The sequence below is a fragment of the Pavona decussata genome, unplaced genomic scaffold (genome assembly GCF_977016875.1).
Source record: "Pavona decussata unplaced genomic scaffold, jaPavDecu1.1 SCAFFOLD_214, whole genome shotgun sequence".
Classification (NCBI taxonomy): domain Eukaryota; kingdom Metazoa; phylum Cnidaria; class Anthozoa; order Scleractinia; family Agariciidae; genus Pavona; species Pavona decussata.
Window position 1 is genome coordinate 1,220,001 of NW_028145619.1, and position 18,128 is coordinate 1,238,128.

The 18,128-nt window shown below is 39.0% G+C and overlaps 2 protein-coding genes across 2 annotated transcripts in view; one reads left to right on the top strand and one right to left on the bottom strand.

Moving 5' to 3' along the window:
- LOC146460115 (uncharacterized) overlaps positions 1-18,128 on the top strand; it is a 457,503-nt gene that overhangs the window by 409,561 nt on the left and 29,814 nt on the right. The window lies entirely within an intron of this gene.
- The window catches only part of LOC146460141 (uncharacterized), a 28,417-nt gene that overhangs the window by 233 nt on the left and 10,056 nt on the right, over positions 1-18,128 (bottom strand). Inside the window, exons 2-3 of the mRNA XM_085088449.1 lie at positions 14,375-15,367; positions 1-2,523 (exon numbers count right to left, since the gene is read on the bottom strand). The exon at positions 1-2,523 is cut by the window's left edge and continues 233 nt beyond it. Coding sequence (XP_084944575.1) covers positions 1,250-2,523; positions 14,375-15,329 — 2,229 coding nt within the window. The 5' untranslated portion in view covers positions 15,330-15,367 and the 3' untranslated portion in view covers positions 1-1,249. The remainder of the gene's footprint in view (positions 2,524-14,374; positions 15,368-18,128) is intronic.

An 18,128-nucleotide genomic window follows, 5' to 3' on the forward strand; every position in this document is an offset into this window, starting at 1 on the left:
ACTAATTTCGAGCCTTGTGCAAAATTTGTTGGCTCGCGCCATTCCAGATCTCCCTCTTCAGTTGGGTTTTACTCGTTACAATCCAATCCATGCGTTCGTGTACTTTTGTTACCCACCAAGAAAAAATATGCTTTGTTCTATTGGAGATGTTGATAATCACCATATTTAATAATAATTACTTTGTCAATAAAAATAACAGCAAAACCCATTTAACAATGTGAACAATTACAGTAACAAGAAAGGATGTTAAATTGGGCGTCTTTTCTCAGAACGATTTCAAATAAACCATTAAAATTAATAGAAACTGAACAATTAACCATTATAAAGCACTAATTCAATGGTTAGGTTTTGTTTACTATTAAATATTAACAAACAAAAACGCTTATTTTAAACAACAAACTTGCTACATACAGAAAACGAAAAGGAAACATACTTTAAAAATCTTTTCATATCATTAAACGGAAAAATATTCTGGGAAGTGTCCAGTCTTGGCTCTTTTTCCTCCAGGAGTAATCGCTTGGTGAAAAATTCTTGATCCATGTTTTATAATTTCCCATCTACCTCCCAAACTTAAAAAGACAGAAACTGTTCACAGCATAAACTATATGCAGAGTTCGACGGTTCCATGGAAGACTTAATCACCTTAATCCATGAAAAGCAGGCCACCAATTTCTTATCCATTCACTAACTTTAGACATACCCCCAAAACACCCAGTGAATGTGGACACCTCATTTTTACGGGTAATTTTCATGCATTTGAGTTACTTATAAGTTCACGAAAGTTTTCAGTTTTTTAGTTTTCACGTGTCTAAAAATGTGGGCAAAGGAAATCTTTAAGTATCACTTGCGATAGCACAAATACAGGGTGTCATTGTATTCCACTCCTCTTTTAACCATTGACATTGTAGTTGTTGTTCGTGATAAACTGTACAGTGAAACCCTGTTATTATGGATATCTTCAGAACTGTTAAATAGTGTTTGTATAAACAAGATGCCTGTATGAGTGGGTTAATTTCAGAAAAAATGTTTGGATCTTCAGCTCATAATAACAAGTGTCCATATCAAGCGGGTCTCTCTAAAGCGAGGTTCCACTAAAATTTTGTAACTGGAAGCTTCATGATTTCCTCACTTATTTTATCACTATTCAAATGAAGCGAATCCTAAACTAGTAAATGATGCATTTTTCAACTCACACCCAGCCACGAAAAAGACAGGTCTGACATAAACGTTCGTAGAGCAGTGATTTCAGCTAAACACTTGTCATGTGATTTTCATAGTGTTCAAGAAGAAGCGCCTCGCTGTTAACCTCATCTTGACAAATCCAACAGATGTGTGTTTGACAATGGTCTGCCTGAGGGTTTTGCAAAATAGGGGTTCGTGTCAGTTCGTTATCTCTACTACAATTTCCAGCATCCTTGCAGGCATTTTTACACCGCCTTAGATTTCTCAATTGGCCAGAACTCCTGCTGTACCGCTTACATCTGGAAGCTTTCTCTTCAGTGTGGAGTCTTTCATGTCTCCTTAAGGATCCTGCTTGACTAAAACACTTGCCACACTGTGTGCATTTATAAGGCTTCTCTCCAGCATGGACTTTTTTATGTGTCATCAAGTTTCCTGCTTGACTAAAAGACTTGCCACACTGTTTACATTCATAAGGTTTCTCTCCAGTATGGACTCTTTCATGTGCCTTTAAGAATCCTCCTCGACTAAAATACTTGCCACACTGTTTGCATTCATAAGGTTTCTCTCCAGAATGGACTCTTTCATGTCTCCTTAAGTCTCCTTCTTGAGTAAAACACTTGCCACACTGTTTGCATTTATAAGGCTTCTCTCCAGTATGGACTCTTTCATGTCTCCTTAAGTCTCCTTCTTGAGTAAAACACTTGCCACACTGTTTGCATTTATAAGGCTTCTCTCCAGTATGGACTCTTTCATGTCTCCTTAAGTTTCCTGCTTTACTAAAACACTTGCCACACTGTTTGCATTGATAAGGCTTCTCTCCAGTATGGACTCTTTCATGAACTCTTAGGTTCCCTGCCTCACTAAAACACTTGCCACACTGTTTGCATTCATAAGGCCTCTCTCCAGTATGGACACTTTTATGTGTCCTTAAGTTTCCTGCTTTACTAAAACACTTGCCACACTGTTTGCATTGATAAGGCTTCTCTCCAGTATGGACTCTTTCATGAACTCTTAGGTTCCCTGCTACACTAAAACACTTGCCACACTGTTTGCATTCATAAGGCTTCTCTCCAGTATGGACTCTTTCATGAACTCTTAGGGCCCCTGCTACACTAAAACACTTGCCACACTGTTTGCATTCATAAGGCTTCTCTCCAGTATGGACTCTTTCGTGCATTCTTAGGCTCCCTGCTACACTGATACACTTGCGACACTGATTACATTCATAAGGCTTCTCTCCAGTATGGATTCTTTCATGTGTCCTTAGGTACCCTGCTTGACTAAAACACTTGCCACACTGTTTGCATTCATAAGGCTTCTCTACAGTATGGACTCTTTCATGTGTCCTTAAGTTTCCTGCTCGGCTGAAACCCTTGCCACACTGTTTGCATTTATAATGTTTCTTCTGTTACAGGCTCTTAGAAATGTCCTTAGATTTCTTGCTTGTCTCTGATCCATGAATAACTTTGAAACGCGCGATTCCTTCTCAATCTCTGAAAAGACATACAAAGAAACAAAAACGTTTGGAGTGCAGTCAAACCCTGATAAGGACAGTGTTTGGGACCAAAGGTTAGTTCAGTTTTAGGTAAAAAAAATTGGCTTATAGCCATAAATAAAGTCACCATCATAAACACTGGTCCATATTGTATTGAAAGGCTGGTAAGAATTGGTGAGGTACTGGAAAGTAGTTTGAAGGGAAGATGTCTTTTCTTTTTGAAAAACCAAATGTGAACTTAAGCTTTTGAACCACTAAATAACAAGAGAGTGACAACCGTTAATGTGACTCTTCAGGACAGCTGGATTATCCATTGACACTTTTTTAACAGGTATATAACACTTTTTTATCCCTTTTTGTTCTTTTGGCTGAGGGAGGGGGATGCTCAGACATGTAATAATAATATTAGAAAGACAGTAATCTCCCTCACTTGTAAACACAATCTCATCCATTATTTTATAAATACTTTCAGTTTCTGCAAGCTAGAGGCGGTGCTTTCATAACAGGAAAACTCAAAAAGGGGAATGGCTTGTTTCTTTTTAGATATATTTACTTTACATACTACTTCTTTCGAGTGGATAAATGTGATAGAGTATTTTAAGCCTGGTGAATAAATTACAATAATGTATAATTCACTTAGTAAAAGACACAGGCATACTCGGAAAAAATTCTGACTGCTCATATCAGGAGTGGAACTTTTAAGACCTTGTGATAACTAGTTTGGATGCTCTAGCACTGTGCCACAGGAGACTCGTGGGAGCTAAGGCCATTAAACTAGGTTCATGGGACAAACATCCTGCATACTGCAGGTCTACTGCTAGGATTGGAATGTCATGTGTGGCATATGCCCAATGGGAGAAATGGGATGGTATATTTTTAAGCTAGGCGAATAAATGAGAATAATTTTTTTCCGAGTATGTTTGTGTCAGTTTCTGAATAATACATCATTCTCATTAATTCTTTCAAGCTTGTCAATTCTATGAAATCTGCCAACAGCCTAAATTGTTTCTTCTGCCAATTTGCTTATTATTCTGAAATAATTTTCACTTTGTTTGCCATTCATTACTCCAGTGCTTCGAAAATGGAAACGTTACAAGCCAAAACTGGCATTTAACATGTAACAAGTTGCCTAAAGTTACTCTCAAGACTAAGTATCAGGCCTGAATTAAAGAGTAATAGACAGATTATTTGGGAAAATTTGAGGCGATGGTAGAAAAATGAAGTATTCTTCACATATCACATGTAACAACTAAAACATCTATCCAAATTTATACAATGTACTGAATGCTACGCGCGCTGTGATTGGTCGTTGCCCATGATCTATTAGAGTACAGACACACGGATGACGTCACGGAAAAATTGTTCTCTTCGTTTTGCCCAACATGGTGTGCGGTTTTGAAAATGTTTGCGAGATTATTTCGAATTGAGCAATGAAGGCCCTGAGAAAAGTTTAGCAGGAGCTGTTTACAAACAAGAAAAAGAAGAAACCAAGGCGAAAGTGTTCTTGTCAATTAAAAAATGCCTAAACTGGAACAAATCTTCAAAAAAGCTGTTAGCGCTACGAAAAGGCTCAAAGTTTTGAAAATATTTACTCGATTATTCTGCTTTGAGCAAGTGAAGGCCTCGGTAAAAGTTTAGGGGAAGCTGTTTACAAGTATGATAAAGAAGAAAAGAAGAAGCCAACACGGAAAGTAGCGTTGGTGACTTTGAAAATTCCTCAACTGGCACAAATGGAACAGTACAGTCAAGCGCTACGAGGCAAGTTTATTGTGTTTCCTTTCTGTTCATTGTATAAAACAAATAGATTCCAAGTTGCCGTGCGTCTGTTCAGTAATAGATCACAGAAGACGTCAAAATGTGGTAAGGACATCAGTGACTTTTTTGTTCTTACCACATTTTGACGTCATCTGTGATCTATTACTGAACAGACGCACGGCAACTTGGAATCTATTTGTTAAACACACAACAATAAGGTGGTTTTGTAAAACAGTATGTAAAACAGTATGTCTTAATTCAAAATAAATATATAAAAATGCTATTCACTGATCTAGGTCAGTCCACAATGGGAAATCAGTGCCCTTGGCCTTGAGTACTCTAGACCTCTGTCATTCTTTCTTTAGAAGGCAAACGTCCCTCAAAAATATAATGGTCTCTTTCTGGCCAACCGGGGTTTAATCACATTTCTAAAAGGACCAGGCAGAAGATTTGATAGATGTATTAGTAAAAACTCTGCATTCTGTAAGTTCTAGATTTGGTTTCCCCGTGGTGGAAGGGGGAATTATAAGAGGTAAAAGGAAACATATTTGGGTGTACTATTCATAACCCGAGTATCATTGGGAGGGGGTATTGTGAGTACTGTCAGCACTCAAATGTTTGTTAGTATTGTAACAGATAGGAACTAGTGTAGGTATTGTAAGCACTGTAAGCTTTGTAAATGGTGTTTAGTATTGTGTCATACAAGGGAAACAAAATTTACTACATAAAGGGGGTGAGGATATGCACCCCACCCCTCCAGTCCTAAAAGACAAAAGACAATCCTGGTCTTGTTAGGGCTACAGCTGTACATAAGCTAATCAATTTTTGTAAAGTACTATGAACCTACAGAATTGGAGTGTTTTAACATGTGAAAATTCCCACCAGTACTAGTTTCATTCCAATATGACATTGTTATTTCATATCGTGTTTACATAAAGGGATCAGATTTCATTCTGCATTCACATGTTGGATTGAATGTCAAAGACTATGCATGCACTATCTCTTCAAGACTCCAGGGAGAATGATTTCACACTGGGACAAACAGTCATAAAGCCTTTACGTGATATCACAATGACTTTTCATATGGGAATAAAAATCTTACTCCGCTACAGTAAGTGGCATGAATTTGCACCGGTTTGACTTGCTCCGGTATGAGATTTTGTGCTGGTATCATATAAACAAATACAGAGCCACAAGAGGGAACCGGAGTGTACTCGTACCAGAATAAAAGTTGCACAGGTATCATATCTATAGCACATTAAGAAACAATCACATATGAAGTGACCAAATTAAATACAAAACAATACGGTAATGTTATGGCATCAGAATACATTTTGTTTGCATGGCTATTGGAGTAATGATTTTGAAAATTTAGAACAAGTTTTCAGACTTGAGACAACAATGCCAACAAAAAGGGGTGCTCAATGTTTAAAGCCCTAATAAAACGACGCAAGATAGTCAATGATAGTTAAAGCGTGCATGCTAGTTTGACCACCAACTATCATTTACTTTGAGCGTGTTCAAATTCTTCATGATAGTTGATGATAGTTTTTCGGATCAGCATTCCAGGAACGGTATTTTGAAAATATTCAGTGTAGTTTTGACCAAACCTCAGCAAAATTCCTCAGCAATGCCCCTTTCAGCTCACTAGGAGCGAGTGTCTTTTGTTTTATGGCAAAAATTATACGATTGCTTGGAGAATGCATGTGGGCATTGTCTTACTTTCAAAATGGCGGGCGGTAAAAATTGCACTTGGCTCGTTGCTATCGATCGATCGTAACACCTAAAAGAAATGTGTCACGTGTAAATAACACTGAAAAGATTATCTTACCTTCAAAAAATTCCTTGTTTCCCCGTAGACCATAAACTACACTCTTTCTTCCGTAGCTGGCGGGATCCTGAAGCGAACCAGCGTTGGAACAGCGAAGAAGATGCGCAACTTTATTCGCGCGGTTACTAAGCCGAATAGTATTTGGACTGGACCACAGAAACGAAATGGATGGACGGGACCGATATCAGCCATAAATTATAAATTATAAAACCTACCTCAAATATATTTCCTAAGCCATAAGAAGTTGTCGATACTTTGGAATCCTGAGTCAGCTTGATCTAGGAAGTCTTGCAGCAGCACCGTCTGCATGCGGATATGAAATAAAATAATGTTTTTTAAATAGAACTCATCAACCTCTAATACCAGCAGCCTCTCAAAAACATTAAGGCTATGTTCACACAGGACCGGTTCCAAATTCGTGACGGATAGGCCTTGTGTTCATACGGGACCTAGTCACCGTACCGTCAATCTGTTCCCGATGGGGCCCGTTTCTCGAAAGTTTCGGTAACTTAAATTAGTATATTTTTAAATGTTTTTTTCGCTGGCTTCACAGTGATTACTAACATGGTGCTTGGCCAATGTTTTAATAGAAACATAAGATTTTAAAATTTAGTGTTCAAAGCTAACAAAAATTGACTTCTTTATCACTTAAGACACTTCTCGGGGCCGGTAAGTTACCTGGACTTTCAAGAAACGGGCCCCAGGTTGCAAAAAAGCAGGTCCAGTTTTGGAACCGTTTCGGTCCCAAATGGATCTGTCACAATGTAAAAAGCTGGACCGGTTCCTTTTGGTACTAGCAGCGCAATTAAGCTTGGGTACTAGTTGAATTTATCGACTTCGTTCAAGAAAACACCCTTTTCTTGGTGAAAACGCTCTTATCTCTGCCGTTAGGAAATTCAGCTACTTGTGCGGCATCGGAAATCCGTCGGAAGGATATCTTTCATGAAACCTTTTAACGATGTCTTCATATTTCCTTTAAACAGTTTCCCAATCTTTTCCGTTTGAAGCCTGGTAGGCTTTTTAATCTATAATAACCTTAAAGAAAAGGGATAATTCATCGTCCGTCCATTTGAAGTTTTTATCTCCTTCCTCCCATCGATTTAACCTTCTTCTGCGCCATTTTGAAAGCTTCAAAGTGTATTCTGCGCATGCTTAACTGGTAGAAACAGCTGCTTTTTTAACTGCTTTTCTTACTTCGATTCAGTACCGAACAATAACAGACTGGCCCCGTGTGGCCTGACGTTCATAAGCGGAACGGTGCCCTGTGAACAGAAATGGTGAGTTCCAGGATAGGGTCGGATCCATTTGGGAACGGTCCCGTTCAGCGTTTAAACTTGGATCAGTACACAGCTCTGGCACAGAGCGTTTATTCTTGAATCAGCTCACAGCTCTGGTACACAGCCTTTACACTTGGATCAGTACACAGCTCTGGCACACAGCGTTTACACTTGGATCAGCACACAGCTAGCTCTGGCAAACAGCCATTACACCTGAATCAGCACACAGCTCTGGCACACAGTGTTTACACCTGAATCACCACACAGCTCTGGCACACAGGGTTTACACTTGGATCAGCACACAGCGTTTACACTTGAATCAGCACAGAGCTCTGACACAGGCACAGCGCTTACATTTGGATTAGCACACAGCTCTAGCACAGAGCGTTTACACTTGAATCAGCACAAAACTCTAGCACACAGCGTTTACACTTGAATAAGCATAAAACTCTAGCACACAGCGTTTACACTTGGATTAGCACACAGCCCTAGCACACAGTGTTTACACTTGAATCAGCACACAGCTCCGGCACACAGCATTTACACTTGGATTAGCACACAGCCCTAGCACACAGTGTTTACACTTGAATTAGCACAAAGCTATGGCACACGGGCGTTTACACTTGAATCAGCATAAAGCTCTAGCACACAGCGCTTACAGTTGGATTAGCACACAGTGTTTACACTTGAATCGGCACAAAGCTCTAGCACACAGTGTTTACACTTGGATTAGCACACAGCCCTAGCACACAGAGTTTACACTTGAATCAGCACAAAGCTCTGGCGCACAGCTTTTACACTTGAATCAGCACAAAACTCTGGCACACATCGCTTCAGTACATTTGGATTAGCACACAACGTTTACACTTGAATCAACACAAAGCTCTGGCACACAGCGCTTACAGTTGAATCAGCACAAAACTCTGGCACACAGCGCTTACACTTGGATTAGCACACAGCGTTTACACTTGGATCAGCACACAAATCTGGCACAAACACACAACAACTATAAATAGGTCCGGCACATAGCCCTTTGGATAAACTTTTCTCGTTTTGAATTTTAGATTGTATTTTAGAAAGTTAGGTGTCCCCTATTAGCAGTCGGAATCCCTAGTTTGGCTGCAAACAGGCTCCCGAGGGGTAAAATATGAGGACGGCGACACCAAACCATTCTTTGTTCGGCTAGACACCTGCCGGAGTAAGAAAGGGGCGGTTTGCGTGCACTGACTTGACATCAGTGTCTAAATGGGCAAAAAACGTCATAACTTGTTCGTACGCTTTACAGTGCGACTACTGTTACCGGGGTCACTTAAACAAAGTTGACCAATCACATCACAGGACACTCGCGCTAAAGTCAATCGAACCAATCAGCGCTTCAACCAAAGCAAGCGAAGATACAAAGTTTTCACAACGATCAGAGGATTCTTTACCGAACATTTTTTTTTTCAGTAGATGGGAAGTTAATGTTTATATTTGGCTCAGAGAATCACGTTAAGACAAGTAGAAGGTAATAGTAAAGAAATCGAAATTCGGTCGATTATCTTGCAAACGGCGGCGCGTCGGAACATCTCAATGAACTGACTGTTGACAAGCTTCGACAAATGATATTTCGAAATATAGGGCTCAAAAGTTTAAGGATAAAAATGTTTTTCTCTGAGGTATGATTTTCTGGGCTTAGTAGCTGACTTGCCTATTTGCTCTATGCCCCGACGAGGGCCTGGCTTTGTCGATAATATCAAAATCTCAGAACCTTATTGATACTTTGATATTCTGTTTCATATTCTGCAATCCCGCACCTTAGAGAAGCTTTGACGCGTATATAAGCTTTGTCTATAGATGTCCGGCAGCCGGACAGGATTTCCAAAACACTCAGTGTCCGGCAGTTTGATAATTTCTCAACTATTCCAATAGCGACCCGCATCACTTGAAGGTGCTACAGTCACAAATTGCGACTCCGTTCAGTAAGAATCACCCCGGCCGAGAGGATTTTTCTTTTCACTTCTTCAAAACTGAACAGAAATTGCTATCGAAGGCACTGCACGCAGCACAAGCGGTGCACACAAAAAACATATATTTTAAGGTGTGAAAAACATATTAGACCTACTATGGTGAAGTTCGAAAAAAATTCATTTACTTGGGTATCACAATACTGTACGAAATCCTGTATTAGTTAGTACCCGTTATTGTGTCCTGTGCATCAAATGGAGCCATTGATAAGTGTGCAACTCGCGCGCAGTCTATCACAACCGACAGGATGAACCTTAGCTGACTGATCAGTATATAGTTTAGTGACTGATAAAAAATCCAAAGAGGATAGGGACAACTCAACATAACAGGGGTGGAGAGGGTGGAAAACGGTTTCAAGTAAAAAATTGTGAAAAAGATGTTGGCTCGCGCCATTCCAGATCTCCCTCTGCAGCTGGTTTTCACTTTTTCCAAGTCCATCCATGCATTTGCGCACGTTTGTTACCCGTGAAGAGAAAACGCGCATCGCTCTGTTGGATGTTAATATACACCATATTTAATTACTTAGCGGACAATAATAACAGCAACGGCAAACACAGAAAGCGAAAACTCTTTTAACAATATGAACTATTACAGTACAAGTGGGTATGCGAAATTACTTGAATGTATAGCAGTCAGGAGCCAAAAAACCCTCCCACTTATCCCTCTATTGACTGATGTTTAAATGAACCTATGAATAAAGGAACGAAAGAAAAAAAAATAAAAGAGGGAGGGATGGGTTATTTGCAAATAATGAATGAAGGGTCATTATCGGACTCTTACGACATGGCACCTTATTTGTTTTCCAAAAACGAAAACAAATTGTCGTTTTTGAACAATAAGGGCGAGGAAGGTTCGGTAAAATGGTATGTGGTACCTTCATTTGTACTTTCTTTCATTCAGTCGTTCATTTCTTTTATCTTCCATCTTTTTCATTTTCCGTTTTCTGTCGAGCCCAATCGTCTCGTTTTTATCCACGGACTGCAAACAGGCTCCTTAACGGTCAAATGTGATGTTTTCGCTCACTGACTTATCGCCATTCTCTTCCCCACCGCAGGTAAGCAGCAGCTTACGAAAAGACAGTTTGTGAGCAACCATGAGAAAGCTACTGAGTCAGAAATTTCTTCAGTAACGTGCGACTACGTTCGTCAAGAATTCGAAGCAGCACACGGATGGCAAGTGGTTCAAAGAAAAATCGTTTTTTCTGATCCCGTGAAGTAAGTATAGGAAGTGTTGTAATGAAGTTTCAAAACTTCTTTAATTACTTGGGTATTATGAATACTAGAGAACCAAACCAGATTCTTTGATTAGTTTCGCTAATTTATCCTAAGCATTGAATGAAGCGATCGATGAGTTCGCAACTGACAACTCACAATGCGCAACCAGACTGTCGGAACCTACTGGCTGAACATGAAGACTTGCCAGATACCAGGGGCCCGTATCTCGAAAGTCCCGTACCGGGCCCGATAAGTATATTTTTAAATGTTTTTTCGCGGATTACACAGTGATTACAGACATTGTACTTGGCCAATGTTTTCATAAAGATTTTAAAATTTTAGTATTCAAAGCTAACAAAAATTGACTTCTGATAGGAAACATTTATCACCAAAATCACTTATCGGGCCCGGTAAGTTACCGGGACGTCGAGAAACGGGCACCAGCATACAGTTTAGTGACAGATAAAAACTTCCCGGAGGGTGGAAAATGCCAAAAAAGTAAGTGAATAAATAAATAAACAAAATGATACACTGAGGAATATGGATGGAGGAAAACTTCCAGATTATAATTTATTTTAACCATGAGCAAACATTTGTTGGCTCGCGCCATTCCAAATCTCCCTTTACAGTTGGGTTTTACTCGTTACAATTCAATCCATGCATTCGTGTACTTTTGTTACCCAGGAAAGAAAGACGCTTCGCTCTACTGATAATCAGATTGAAATCACCAGATTTAATGATAATTACTTTATCAATAACAACAACAACAACAACAGAAAAACGCTTTACCAATATGAACAATAATAGTAACAAAAAGGGATGTGAGAGTTGGGTGTCTTTTCTGTAAACGATTTCCACGTTAAAATAAATACAAACTGAACAATTAACCATTCTTAAACATTTATAGACCCTATGCAAAATAGCTGACATTTTAATATTCTTTTGTTTGCATTCAAATTAGCCTCACTAACCTCGTTATTCAGTTCAAAAATCAAAAGAATATTTCACCGTGAACGAGGCTAGTGAGGCTAATTTCAATGAAGTTAAAATGTCACCCATTTTTGTATACGGACTATTCGATTGTTTAGTTTTGTTTACAACGGTAATTTTAAACAACAACAACGGTGCTATTGTGCAGCAAACTCGAACGAAATATACTTTAAAACTCTTTTCACACCATTAAACGGAAAATATTCAGGCAAGTGACAACATTTGGTTATTTTTCCTCCAGGAATAATCACTCGGTGGATAATTCTTGATCCATGTTTTGTAATCTCCCATCGCCCTCCCAAACTCTAAAAGACAGAAACTGAAACTGTTCACAGCATAAACTATATACAGAGTTCGACAATTCCACGCCAGACTTGATCACCTTAATTCCATGAAAAGCAGACCTCCAATTTCTTATCCGTTTATCAACTTTACACATACCCCCCAAACACCCAGTGAATGTGGACACCTCATTATTACGGGTAATTTTCATGCATTTGAGGAACTTCTAATTTCACGAAAGTTTTCAGTTTTTTACTTTCACGTATCTAAAAATGTGGCTAAGGAAATCTTTAAGGATCACTTGCGATAGCACAAATACAGGGTGTCATTGTATTCCACTCCTCTTTTAGCCATTGACATTGTAGTTGTTGTTCATGATAAACTGTACAGTGAAACCCTGTTATTATGAATACCTTCAGAACTGTTAAATAGTGTTTGTATAAACAAGATGCCTGTTGAGTGGGTTAATTTCAGAAAAATGTATGAATCTTCAGCTCATAATAACAAGTGTCCATATCAAGCGGGTGTCTCTAAAGCGAGGTTTAACTAAAATTTTGTAACTGGAAGCTTCATGATTTCCTCACTTATTTTATCAGTATTCAAATGAAGCGAATCCTTAAACACGGAGCGATCCTATAAGACCAGGCTGAACAGTTCAGACTGTCAATCAAAAATCCCAAACGCGCGTATCGTAATGGTTGATTACCAAAGGTCTTATTTTAACACGTTCAAGTTTCCGCAACTTCGATTCGAAAGGACGTGACGAGTCGGCGGAAAAGCTGTTTTAGTTCGAATTATTTTGTTCAAAATCAATCCAACAAATATGGCTACAGGAGAAGAATTTAGAAAGTTAAGTTATGTCTATTTTGAGATCGGAAATTCATTTATCGGCTGGTAAAATCTTATCCTTTCGAGATATTTCCGAAATGATTAGGATAAAGTTCGTAAACAAACTGTCTCGAAATAGGTTGTTCTTCTGAAACCGACTTCCGAGATAGAATCGCTTCGATCCTTTGTGTCGTTTAGTGGGGGAGAGCTAAGTAAAGACACAAAGTCGCGGAAGCAAAGCCTAGAAGAAATAACGAAGCGGGCAACGGAGGAGAAAAGCGAAGTGTCTCAAGCGGTGAGCGATCGCACGCAAGACGAAGGAGCTGATAATCTTTTTGAAGTCGGCCTCTCTATTGCTTACTGTATAAACTTAGAATATATTTAGTACTGGCTAATTTTAATACTGATGTGAGAGCCATTGCCATTATCATTTCATCCATAAGATACATGAGAGCAACATCAGGTCGTGTTTTGTTTATATCTTTGGTGATTTTTCGAATTAGCAAATTATGCAAATATGCATGATCACGTACGAAATGTGTTTAAATGTTTTTATTTTTGACTTGTGCATAGAAGTTTAGAATTTATTACTGCCACTTCCAGCGGATTAGTAGAGTTAGTTTTCACGTACGTGATCGATAGATACACAAGCGGTAATGAACTTGAACCCAACATGACGACTCAAGCAGCCGTTTAGCGGAAAACATCTGCCAAATTTTGAAAATCCCGGCAGTTTTGGCGAACAACACAGACTCGTTTTGGTTATCGGCATGTTCAGATGGAGGGATACAGATGTCCAGTTCGTCGCAGGCTTCAGTTTATAATGGTTTCGATCTTTGTACTGTGTATTTGGTAGAAGGATTTCGAATTTCGAGGTAAGTTTCGTATAATCTTTCGATTGCGGCAACGAAACTTGATTATTTCCGTTATTATCGTTAATCTCTCTAATTTCTGGTGTTTTACAAGATTTATAGTTAGCGTTTAGCTTATTTTTATTGATAAATCGATTCCCTCTTCGATTTTACAAACGATAGTTCTTCTCTCTTTTTTTTCTCGACCGTTACCGACGTCATCCACCATTAAACTGATCCGTTAGGAAGCCAACAAAGCGCTTCAGAGGGGGCGTGTCCTTCCCTTTTATAGGATCGCTCAGTGTTTAACCAGTAAATTTTGCATTTTTCAACTCACACCCAGCCACGAAAGAGACAGCTCTGACATAAACGTTCGTAGAGCAGTGATTTAAGCTAAACACTTGTCATGTGATTTTCATAGTGTTCAAGAAGAAGTGCCTCGCTGCTAAGGTCCTCTTGACAAATCCAACAGATGTGTGTCTGACAATGGTCTGACTGAGGGTTTTGCAAAATAGGGGTTTGTGTTGTTAGTACGTTATCTCTACTACAATTTCGAGCATCCTTGCGGGCATTTTTACACCGCCTTAGACTTCTCAATTGGCCAGAACTCCTGCTATACCTCTTGCATCTGGAAGCTTTCTCTCCAGTATGACATATTCCATGCCTCCTTAAGTTTCCTGCTTGACTAAAACACTTGCCACACTGTTTGCATTCATAAGGCTTCACTCCAGTATGGACTCTTTCATGTGTTCTTAGGTACCTTGCTTGACTAAAACACTTGCCACACTGTTTGCATTCATAAGGTTTCTCTCCAGTATGGACTCTTTCATGTATTCTTAGGGTCCCTGCTACACTAAAACACTTGCCACACTGATTGCATTCATAAGGCTTCACTCGAGTATGGACTCTTTCATGTGTTCTTAGGTACCTTGCTTGACTAAAACACTTGCCACACTGTTTGCATTGATGAGGTTTCTCCCCAGTATGGACTCTTTCATGTTTCCTTAAGTCTCCTCTTTTGCTAAAACACTTGGCACACTGTTTGCATTCATAAGGCTTCTCTCCAGTATGGGCTCTTTCATGCATTCTTAGGTTCCCTGCTACACTAAAACACTTGCCACACTGTTTGCATTCATAAGGCTTCTCTCCAGTATGAACTCTTTCATGCATTCTTAGGGTCCCTGCTACACTAAAACACTTGCCACACTGTTTGCATTCATAAGGCTTCTCTCCAGTATGGACTCTTTCATGCATTTTTAGGTTCCCTGCTACACTAAAACACTTGCCACACTGTTTGCATTCATAAGGTTTCTCTCCAGTATGGACTCTTTCATGCATTCTTAGGGTCCCTGCTACACTAAAACACTTGCCACACTGTTTGCATTCATAAGGCTTCTCTCCAGTATGGACTCTTTCATGTGTCCTTAGGTGCCCTGCTTGACTAAAACACCTGCCACACTGTTTGCATTCATAAGGCTTCTTTCCGGTATGGACTCTTCCATGTTTCTTTAAGTTTCCTGCTACACTAAAACACTTGCCACACTGTTTGCATTCATGTTTCCCTCCAATATGAACGCTTTTAAGTGTCCCTTGATTGTCTGCTTGTCTCTTATCCATAAATAACCTTTTCACATACAGTTGACCCTTCTTAAGCTCTGAAACGAAATAATAAAAATAATAAAAAGTTTTGGAAAGATAGTCAAACCCCGATAAGGACATTGTTAGCTATGAATAACGTCACCATGATAAACACTGATCCATATTGTACTGAGAGGCTGGTAAGATTTGCTGTGATACTGGAAAGTAATTTGAAGAGAATATGCTTAGACATGTAAGAATAATGTTAGAAAGAAAATAATCTCACACACTCGTTACCATTCCATTAATTAAAAATACTTTCAGGTTCTGCAATCTCATGATATTAAATAGTCCTCGTAAACAAGATAAATGTCTCCAGTTTAACCTTTGCTTGTTTCGAATTTGAAACCATATATATTTGAAGTCAAATCTATGTTACAAATACTGTGAATGATCTTATAGACACCCAACGCATCTATTTAATTTTAGGGATCCAAGGGGAAGAAGGGGGGTTAATAGATAGGAGGCATTTATTCCCATAACTGTAACAAGCTCAATAAAACTAATATGCTTTAATAGGCAAAAATAACAAGATAGTTTAAAAATAGCAGACTATCCAAATTGGTACGCCTCGGCCACCTATAGATCCATATCATTCCTTCAAATCTCACTGTTGATGTCAGAATCCTTGTTCAGGGTTGTTGCGTTGTCAACGTTAGCCTCATTAATGAATGAGTCAGTAATGACTTGGAAAGTGGTTAGGAGGTTTGGCTCATTCAGTATGGATAGTTGTGCCTCTGCTCCTGCTTTACGCAGTTTACCTTTCTTGAAGCAAAGAATTTCTTTCTGAATCTTAAGAGCCATCAACTGTGAGATTCAATGCATAGGACTTGAATAATTTATCAATCACATCTGTATAGAGCAGTGACCAGGCTGTCAACCATGGCGCGTTTTTAGTGTCAAAATTCAAACTATCAATTCAAACATTCGATCCTTCAATTCAAACCTGCAATTGTTCGGTTCAAACATTCGATCCTTCAATTCAAACCTGCAATTATTCGGTTCAAACTTTCGATCCTTCAATACAAACATTCAATCCTTTAGTGCAAATATGGAATGGGTCGATTCAAACATTCCATCATTCAATCCAAATATGGAATTGTTTGTTTCAAACATTCGATTCTTCAATCCAAACACCCTTTTCTTCAATCCAGAAATGCCATTCTTCAAGTTAAACATGCATTCCTTGTATTGCCTGGCCTATCATTCAGTTCAAGCATGCATTTCGTCGATTCAAACATGCCGTTTTTCAATTCAAACATTTGATCATTCAATCCAAACGTGCATTTCTTCAATGAAATCCTGAAACTCAAACACTACACCATAAATTCCGCGTTCAATTTCGATAGAAAATGCTGAAATCCTGCTGTTGAAACATTCTGCACTTTAATTTTAAGATATGAAATCCAGATTATAAATTCAAACATAGTCTCACAATGTAGTTGTGCAGTGGCTCGATTCAAACATGCACTTCGGCGATTCAAATATTCGCTTCGGCGATTCAAACATTCAGCTCGGCAGTCCAAACTTTCAGTTCCTGTCCAGTAGTCTGGAACCGAGGGGACTCTGTAAAACAAGGATACGGACGGGCGAATGCGGACGGCGGATGGGGCTTTTTAAAAAAAAAAAAAAAAAAAAACGAAAAAAGAAGAAGTAGAAGAAAATAGGATGTTGATACGGTTAAATTTATTGGTTAATTGTCACCTTCTAAGAAATGCTAGCTTTGGTTTTTTTTTTACTATTATTTTTATTTTTTTTTAAATTTGAATTAATTTTATATCTTATTGTCAGTCAAACAGCGAAAACGCTATGGAATGTTTCTTCTCGTTTTTCAACCAAATCAGTCTGAGTTTGCAGTGGAACTCCGTACATTAGTACGACACACCATCCGGCAAAACAACACGTTCACATTCATGTACATTTACAGGATAATCTGATTAACGGGTAAAGTACTGTACGAGCTCTTGTTAGGCATTATAGATTGGAAATCGTGGTTATTGTTCGACCACACAGATCGATACAAGTTATTAAAAAATTATTTTAAGATGTCCAAAGATTTCCCTGCGTCAGATTTGCAAACGTGTCAGAGCAATTGGATAAAACCTTATACGCCTGGCCGCAGTTGTTCAAAGGCCGAATAACTTTATCCGCTGGATAAGGCACTCTTCAGCGTCTAAAATATACTTCATGTTAAATGTTTTCCAAGGTTTTCGTACACTCCCCAACTAAGCAGTGGTTAGAGTGCACATATTCGGTTGTACAAGAGGAAATACTGAAATCTTTGCACAGATTGAAACTGTCGGATAGTGACTTATCCACTGGATAAAGTTATCCAGCCTTTGAACAACTGGGGCCAGGTTTATTCAGCAGTGGAACACCAATTTTCAAGTCCGCTTCATCAGGAGAAAAGCGAAACATTTCTCAGCGTAATTGAACGCGGAGTCCGCCGACCGATCGCGAAAGCTTCAAAGCATCAACGGGTTGGTTAGACAAATTCTGCTTTCTTTATTTCATTTTTTTTACATTCCTGTCTCATTAATATTCATATTTTTGATTAACCGGACATTTTATTCAAGTTCCAACGAGTCCGGATAATCGAGGTTCGACTGTACCAAGTTCACGGAGAAGACGAAAATGACTGGGGACTGAAGGCCGCCGCCAAGGCAACCGGGGGAAAACCAGAAACTGACCGAAAAAAAAACATGTTTTTCTGTCAGATAAAATAATCTGAAGGTTCAAAGATGAGAAAAACCAAAATCCGCAATGAATATCAAAACC